This window comes from Stegastes partitus, unplaced genomic scaffold (genome assembly GCF_000690725.1).
Source record: "Stegastes partitus isolate 25-593 unplaced genomic scaffold, Stegastes_partitus-1.0.2 Scaffold2048, whole genome shotgun sequence".
Taxonomy (NCBI): Eukaryota; Metazoa; Chordata; class Actinopteri; family Pomacentridae; genus Stegastes; species Stegastes partitus.
Window position 1 is genome coordinate 47,450 of NW_007579779.1, and position 9,284 is coordinate 56,733.

The window sequence follows — 9,284 nt, forward strand, 5'->3', positions numbered from 1 at the left end:
GAACTTATGTGACTGGAAAACTAGTTTGACTTCTATTTAAGACACTGCATTACATCATTTAAAAGTGTCGTTAGAAGTTTGGGGTGAGTTGTTGCAACAAATGAAGGAGTTTACGGTTGCTCAGGACCTTGTTCTCAAGTGATGAGTAAACAGAGTGTGAGATAAACAGATGGCGTAAACGGACAGTTTGCGCGTTAATGCAGGTGTGCACTGTACTGTCGTGATGAGGAGGAACTGAAGCGCAAATGTTTACCAGCTTGTGGGCGCCCGTATAGCTCAACAGGTTGGTAGGGCGACCCATGTACAGGGGCTATTGTCCCTAATGCAGTGGCCGTGGTTTGATTAAAAAATGTACCAGTTTACCTGTGTTCCAACCCTCATCTCCAGTCGCAAATTCTTGGTAGTGACTGCTGAATGAGATTGCTTGAACAAGTTAGATTCCTCTGTATAAAGGCTGGGCTTGGTCTTCTGGATGAGACGAGGAGCTCCGACATTCGGAGAGACGCTTCTTCATATTGAAAGGAACCAGCTTAGGTGGTTCAGAATCTGAAAAATGATGCCTCCAGGAAGACTTGCTTTTACCCTATTCAGGACTTTCATGTTGCCATACGTAGAAGGTCTTTCAGGGTCCACTGGACCCCAACAAAGTATATGTGCAAGATATTTGTTTGTATTCATTCTAGACTTTTATATTATGTTAAATGAGTGTTCTGATAAGTTCATGTATTTTTGGTTCCAAATGCATGACAAACGTCCCTCTTTTTATATTTAAAAAAAAAAAGCAAAAATCTTCAAAAGTAAAACAACAATACCTGTCACCTAAACCAAATGGACTGGGGCCCAAAAGACCCCTAAAGTCCTGATTAGGGTTAAAGGTTTTCCAGGCAACTAAGAGGAGATTTGAAAAATTACACGTCTCATCTGGCCTGGAAACACCTTGAGATCACCTAGGAAGAGCTGGAAAGTGTTGCTGGAAAGAGGGATGTCTGGAATGACCTGGGTAGATGAATGGATGGTAAAAAAACATGGTCACAAAGCTTTCTCTCAAAAAATCTGTTATATTCTCTTGTATTGGGAAAAGTACTTCAAAAATTGGCAGGGGACTGTTCTCTCCTTTTGTTTCTGGTCTCACTGCAAAAATGCGTACCGCTAAATGCACCTAAAAAATATTCTTTGCATAAAGGATCTCGATTTTTGTATGTAACTCAAATAATTCTGGCTTATGTAACGTTAGCTGGCTAAAATCATAAATCCAAAGAGATATCTGAGCTCTGATATTTGTTTTTTAAAATAGATTTTTGGCTTTTTGCAGAGCTTTTGCATCCAAAACCCTTAACATACATTGATTTGCGCTTAACTGTTGCATGAAGAAAGCTCAAATTTGAACATTGAGTTATTGATTATAGCCGACTCATTTCATCCAGGGCAGGAGCAGAAATGATTGGTCACTTTTTAATGACCAACACTCAGTTATGTTTAACATAGAGACTACATGCACCAAACAGTCAGAAATCAGCACTCCCCTGACTGGCTGGATTGACATTTTAACTACAGAGGAGGCTATAAAATTTTTTATGCTGCCATAACCATTTAAAAGAGGAAAGCCACAAAAAAAATATATTGTTTTTGGATGTTACAAATGGGAAGATCATATAATACCTGGACTCCTATTTATGTTGTGCTAGGAAGAGGTGTGTTCACCCACAAATCCATCGAACCGTCTGCCTTCGTTGTTGAGTTTCGAGGGAACATCACAACTCGCGAAGAAACCCAGGAAAAGAAACGCAGAGACGCTCTGAACGACTATTTGTTTGACTTTTCATGGAAGGGAACAAACTGGCGGTAAGTTTCTCTGTTTGGTCGTTAAAGGAGATTTTTTTGTTGTTCTAAACGATCTGTTGTATGTTGGTTCACATTGAAGACAAAACCTGATATTAAAACAACAAAAAACCCTTAAAATCAAGTGAACTGTACTTAAAAAAAAAAAATCTCCATCCTGTGTATGTGTTGTCTTTTCTTGTGCATGTCCGGCAAAATAAAATAAAATAAACCGTTCAACCGTTTTTTCGTTTTACAAATAAGGCTCAGTAGTCTGCGACTGTTATGTTTTGCCATCAGCCTCAGTCAGTGTGATAAAATGCAGCCATGCACGCAGTGGTTTTAATGAAGTTGATTTATTTTGCAGCATCGATGCCTCAGCAGAGGACGCGAGCCTCGGCAGGCTGGTGAATGACGACCACTTAAGTCCCAACTGCAAAGTGAGGAAGATGGTTTATAAGGGGAAGCCACGCTTGTGCCTGTTTGCACTGAAGAAAATAGCAGCAGGCGAAGAGATAACTTACAACTACGGGAAGTGCTCTTACTCGTGGCGCTCAACGGTACGTATTTTATGTAACATGCCTCGTTTTGGTTGTGATTTTATTGTTGTGTTTGAGAGAATTTATTTGTACTTTTTTTCTAATTATGTTGTGTACAACTGTTGACATCTATTGCAGAAATGCGTTCAGATATTTTACTATTCTGTCCTCCAAAGTTTCAGAAAATGCCCAGTATAACGACATCCGAAACAAAACCTCAATAAAAATGTAATTAAAATGTGTTGTCACAGTATCAACTCAACTCAAACTTTATTTATAAAGCACATTTAAAACAACCAAAGTGCTGTACACATTAAAATCAAAATAATCAATAGAATGCAGCAATTACAATCAATAAATAGCGCTAAAATACATAACACAGTGCTATAAAATAGAATAAAATTAATGAGAATTAAATGTAATTTTTTGCCAAAAGTCCACTTAAACTTGATTAAAAGCCAGCGAGAGGAGGTGTGTCTTTAGAGAAGCTTTAAAAGCCTTGATCGATCCTGCAGAGCGGCAGGTTGTTCCAGAGCCTCGGGGCCACAACGGCTCTGTCACCTTCAGTTTTTAGCCTCATTTCTGGGGTGACCAGTAGCAGTTGATTCGCATTCAATATCAACAATTAATGAACTATTGCAGTAGAATTTATACCTGAAGTGTTGCACTGATTGTTGCCTTTGTAAATAAAAATGGTTTTCCATTGCAGAGCAGATTAAGAGAACTTGTGATACTCGTGCCATGATTTTTATATATCTTTGTGACTTTTCTGTCTTCTTTATGTTTACAGGAAACCAGTGAAGAACAGAACACGTCACTGACAGACTTGGATGCTTCCTCTCCAGTGGATGAAAAAGTCAGTGTTGATTTCAGTTTGTTGGCACCAGGCAGTTTAGCTCGGACAAGTCAGATAGAGCTGAGTGTTTTATGATGATGTTAAAGCTGCTTTAATAACAATCAAATGTTTTCTGTCCCTTAATTGTTTAGTTCATGCTAATGGCAAGATGATCCCAAATGCTAATTTGCAATACTAAGTTGTAATATCATCAGTTCAATTTTGCCTATAATTGTCTTTTAATGCTGTTGAATAAGTTGAACATTTAGCAAACCAAAGAGAGCAGAGTTGACCAGACCAGAGTCAAACCCTGAACTTACATGTGTTAATTGTGCTCAACTAATTAGACACTTCCAGCCAAATGAGCTCCATGATCTCCATCAATTTCTTTCCATCTTGCCTTGTAATCCAAATTACACCAACAGAGTATGATCCTCAACCTGGCTGACATGTAATGATCTTTTAGGTAATGGAGTGCCAGTCCTCCTTTGTTTTTTGGCAATTGAAGAGATTGGAATTTTATCCTTGGCTTCTTCCCCTGCCAAATGTATGTTTATATATGTTTATATACGTTATTTATACACGTTTATAAAAACCTGAGTAGACCAAACTACTGTACAAGTTATCAGGCAGCATAAAATATATGTGCAAACATCTAGACAGGGGTTGCAAGGTGGTGCAGTTGGTAGCACTGTTGCCTCACAGCAAGAAGGTCGCCGGTTCGCGTCCCGGTGGGGGCACTGGAATCTTTCTGTGTGGAGTCTCCATGTTCTCCCCGTACAGCGTGGGTTCTCTCCGGGTTCTCTGGCTTCCTCCCACACAGTCCAAAAACATGTTGAGGTTAATTGGTGATTCTAAATTGTCCGTAGGTGTGAATGTGAGTGTGCTTGGTTGTCTGTCTCTAAGTGTGGCCCTGTGATAGACTGGCGACCTGTCCAGGGTGTCCCCTGCCTTCGCCCTAAGTCGGCTGGGATAGGCTCCAGCCCCCCCGCGACCCTAATGAGGATTAAGCGGTGTATAGATAATGGATGGATGGACATCTAGACAGGCTGAGACTTGTAAAACCAATGTGTAAAACAAAGTAAAGTAGTATAAACTACTAAAATGGGTAAAAAGGATTCCAGCTTGTAAGATCAGTTTCTCAAATAAATATGTCTGTGAGGATTCTCAGTTATCCAGGTCATAGTTATTCTCGGAGTTATTGCAGACGTTTCACCTCTAATCCAAGAGGCTTCATCAGTTCTGACCGACTAGTTAGTCAAGAAACTCAAGCAAGTCCAGTTGCTACAGTTAAACTGAGAATTTCTCAAACAAAATGAATATAAATTCCAAAAATATTAAGACTGCTAAGAGCAGCCAAAACTCATTTAAAACATGTATGTCTTTAGATTTTTCTTGAAATTTTCAGTAGAGGAAAGGGTTAGGGAAAGGGATCAGATGAGGAAGGTTGTTCCACTGCAGAGGCAAATCTCTCCTTAATTACAACCTTGATCATGGGAAAGCCAACAGCTCTGAGGATCTGAGAGGCAGAGAAGTTCAAAAATGTACCTAGAGTTGTTATTGCTTGATTATGCAAGTTGTACAAAATTGCTTGTTCATAATTCCAGGCTGAGGACTCGGCAGAAGCATCCAATTGTGCAGAAAACTCCTCCGATGAAGACTATGTCTGTGAGGACGAGCCGAGTAGTGATGAAAGTTCTACCAGCGACAACGATGAGCCAATTCAGGATTTGTGGAACAGCCAAGATGCCTCAGAGTATGCTTCCGGTAATGCGTCCATGCAGAAGGAGAAGGAGGAGGAGGAGGAGGAGGAGGACACCACTGATGATTCTGAAGCTGATGAAAAGCCCAAAGACCCTCTCTGCACTAACAGGAATTTCTGTTATGTTTGCGGAAAACCTCAGACTAAACTTGCTCGTCACCTTTTCACCCACAGAAAAGCCGAGCCTGAAATCGCGGAAGCGTACGCGTTACCCCGAAAGAGCTTGGAACGTAGAAAGATAATAGAAAAGTTACGAAACAAAGGAAATTACGAACACAACCAAGAGGTGTTGAAGAGTCGCAGTGGAGAGCTGAAAGTGGGAAGAAAACTAGACAGCAACAAAAAAGTGGCAACTTGCATACATTGCACACGCATGTATGCCCGTAAGCTAATCTGGCGACACATGCAGAACTGTCCTTCAAAGATGTTCTCAAAGCCTCCAACAGGTGGCAGAACTCAAATCTTATCTTTGGTTGCTGCAACAGGGTTAACGGACCCCCAACAAATCTCATCAGGTGTGAAGAAGATGTTAAAAAAGCTGAAGAAAGATGAGGTCGGCTCTGTTGTGTGGAATGATCCTTATTTACTACAGATGGCACAGTGTCTGTACTACTTGAGGGAAGAGAAACGAACATATCAGTACGTCAATCAGAAGCTGAGGCAAATGGCAAGACTCCTGCTGACACTGAGGAAAAAGTCGATCAGCAGCTTTGAAGAGGCCACCAAGCCCCAGAACTTCAGCAAAGTTGTCGAAGCCGTCCAAGAGCTCTCTGGTTTCAATGAAGTCTCAAAGTCCTGCAACAGGCCGAGCCTTGTGTTTAGCTTGGGGATTTCCCTCAGGAGGATTGCTGACATTAAATACGGCAGAGCTTTGAGACAAGACGCTGACAAAGAGACGGTACAAGAAGCCGAGACGTTCATGAAACTGTGTGCTAAAGAATGGCCCACCGTCTCATCAGGCACACCGCCAAAAGTCACCAGTCCGTCCACCATACCGTTCATACAGGATGTGCAGCTCTTCTACCATTGCCTGGACAACACGGCAGCTTCTGCAGTCGAAAGTCTGATGATGTATGCATGCTCCCCGGTCTACACTGCCCTTCTCAGAGTGACGGCTGCCTATGTGGCGATCTTTAACAAAAACCTGGGGGACGTTTCAAGAATAACCGTCCAGTCATTCAAGGAAAGGTCTGAGACTGAAGTTCAGGAAACTGCTCCCGTCTCCCAGCCACGGTTCGAGCAAATTCTGTCCAAGAACACAGTGACGATCAAAGTTGCCAGCAACACTGGCAAAGAAGTTGCTCTTACTTTGACGTCTGACCTGCTCTCAGCTCTAACGCTGCTTGTGAACAAGAGGGAGACATGTGGTGTGCCTGAAAGCAATCCGTTTTTGTTTGCCAGACCTGTTGCTGGAAGCTCAAGCTTCTACCATGCAAAACAGTGTGTTTGCATTTTCACCACTCGCTGTGGTGCCAAAAGCCAGGAGGACCTCCGGTCGATATATTTTCAGAATCACATTGTTAGAATTTTCAAGATTCTCAGCCTCACGAATGATGAACTTGCTGAGCTCGCCAAGCTGTTGGGCCGTAACATTCAGACCGACAGGGACTATTACCAGTCGGCAGAGGCAGCTGCTGACATTGCCAAACTCTTAGAGCTACTGTCTGCAATGGAGAATGGGACTCATGAACAATTTGAAGGAAAATCTCTTGAGGAAATTGAGATTCCAGGTATGTGTCTACTTAAGTACCTAAAGGTTCAAGCAAGAGTTATGTTTACATCAAATGTGAAGAGCTGCAGTCTCCAGGTCAACTGGTCGGCCAGTATTAGGGATGTTTCCATCAAGTCTTCTGTCCCCAAAATGAACACAGTCACTTAATATTTGACATCTGCCAATACTGAGTAACTATCTGATTAGATTTTCCTACATAATAAACATTTCAAGTACATTAAAGTTATTAAAATCAATCCAATATATGAAGAGTTTTGTTTGCAAAAACAGATAACTCCATCTTCACAAACCTTCAGAAAATCCACTTTTCCATCGTCTACCTGAGACAATATTAATCGAGCTTAAGTTGTCTCTATTTTTGTCATTTCTACTGAGTCAAATCACTCAACTTCAGTTTGATTGATATTATCTCAAGCAAACAACAAAAAAAGAAGTTTTCTGACAATCTACAAAAATGGAGTTACCTGTTTTTGTAAATGAACTCTTCATATATTCTTGACGGCTGAATAGAAAACTGTGTTTCGACATAAAAGCTGTTTCTTAATGTTACGTTGGTGGCTGCAGACTTTGTTGTAAAACTTTGGTACTGCACTGTCTGAAATATCGCCAGCGTTTTCTTTGGTTGACTGCAGCTCCAGAAATTTAACACAAATGCTTGTCTTTGAGCTTCATTTCTTTCCTCAAAACATTTGCAAAGATCTTTTAGACATTCTGAAGCCGTTGATGTTTCTGTCCATGTTCACTTAGTCGCAGTCTTTTTCTTTTTCCTTTTCGTCTCCTGCAGTGTTCAACACCAGAAAACAATATCTATCGCAACATGTGCAAAAGACATTCATTGTCAGTCTTTTTGTTTAAACTAAATCCATGCATGTGTTTCTTACTTTCCTTTAAAGATCAGTTGGTGCCATTTGTGGATCCAAACAGTCCTGGAAACGGTGACGCTGAGGAGAACAAGGAAGAATCAGGAGCTTCTCTCGGTGTGTAATAGACACCAACTCACCTTTGACCTGTGTTTGTCGTGGGGTTTTTCTTCTTGTCATTTTCAGTCACATTGCAGCCACAAACTACTGTGTTTTTTATTGGCAACACAATCTGTAACACAAGAGTGACATGTGGTGATGAACTGAAAACACAGTGAACAAGTAAAGTGTAGCTGCTCCTCTTACGTACCTGTTCTTATCTCCTCCAGGTCGGTCCTCCTCCAAAGGCTTCTTTTCAAAAGCGAGGAGAAAGAGTGGGGTTTCTTCCTCGAGTAAAAGTGGCCGAGGCAGGAAGAAGAAGCAGGAGACTGAAAACGAGCAGAACAACGATAAAACCAATGAGGTGAACGCAGCAGAGAAAGACGACCGTTCGGACAACATGCCAGAGAAACCTGCCGTCAGCACACCGGAGGAGACGGCGACTCGTCACAAAGCAGAAGAAACCAACATTTATTTCAGCGACGACGACGTGGACATGAACGTGGACTTTGACATGGACATAGACACGGATGACGATGTCAGAAATGAGGAAAACGATGGCGATCGTGACTCAAATGGCTCTGCGGCAAAGCCTGTGATAACAGAAGGAAAAGACGCAACAACAGAGGAGAAGGAAGACACCTGTCTGAACGAGCACAGCAGCGATGGAGAGTTTGGGGAGATGATGGACCACGTGGAGGACGACTACTCAGACAGAGAACATGAAGAACAACATGAACGTACGGATGCTGACAGCAGTGGTTCCTCTGCTACTTTGATTACAGGTAAGAAAAATAGTGATTGTGGAGCTAAAGAAAAAGCCACAGTCAGTCTGGTTCATCCTCTGTGGAACATGAATTACTGTACAATTGAGCTGCAAGAATTAATCTATTAATTGTTAACTATTAAATGAATCTGCAGTTTTTTTGATAATTGATTAATCATCTGAATACCAGGCAGTTCCTGGGTGTTTTTGAGATTTTTTTTTTGTTTCTGTCAAATTTTTTTCCTCACTGTAGGCTAATTTTTCACTGCATTATAAAGTCCAGCACCTTGGAAACAACACAACCTTTGATAGAAGCAGAGAGAACTCTGAACTGTCATATGTTCTGTATGACACTGTTACAATGCCATTAATCATAAATCATTTCTTCGATTATTTATTTTTTTTAAACATTTGAAAAAAAGCTGAATTTAACATGCATAACATTTTTCACAGGTGTTACCAATCCTGGAAAAAAATGCTGCTACAGATGTTTTATTTTGATGTTTTCTATGTTGATCTCCTGTCGGCTCTGTAAAGTGAAGCTGAAAAGTGAATGACTGTTGGTTGCAGGAGAATCATTAATTGCTTTACGATTATGCCGAGAAGAGAATTTCTATTGTTTTACAGAATCTGGTTAGAGCAAAGGCTGCAGGGTGGCGCAGTTGGTTAGCACTGTTGCACTGTTGCCGGTTCGCGTCCCGGTGGGGGAACCGGAATCTTTCTGCGTGGAGTTTGCATGTTCTCCCCGTGCAGCGTGGGTTCTCTCTGGGTTCTCCGGCTTCCTCCCACACAGTCCAGAAACATGTTGAGGTTAATTGGTGATTCTAAATTGTCCGTAGGTGTGAATGTGAGTGTGCTTGGTTGTCTGTCTCT

At 41.4% G+C, this 9,284-nt stretch overlaps 1 protein-coding gene across 1 annotated transcript in view; it reads left to right on the forward strand.

Moving 5' to 3' along the window:
* LOC103373702 (uncharacterized) overlaps window positions 1-9,284 on the forward strand; it is a 60,841-nt gene that overhangs the window by 11,371 nt on the left and 40,186 nt on the right. Inside the window, exons 9-14 of the mRNA XM_008303663.1 lie at window positions 1,686-1,842; window positions 2,186-2,378; window positions 3,148-3,213; window positions 4,800-6,684; window positions 7,580-7,663; window positions 7,876-8,430. Coding sequence (XP_008301885.1) covers window positions 1,686-1,842; window positions 2,186-2,378; window positions 3,148-3,213; window positions 4,800-6,684; window positions 7,580-7,663; window positions 7,876-8,430 — 2,940 coding nt within the window. The remainder of the gene's footprint in view (window positions 1-1,685; window positions 1,843-2,185; window positions 2,379-3,147; window positions 3,214-4,799; window positions 6,685-7,579; window positions 7,664-7,875; window positions 8,431-9,284) is intronic.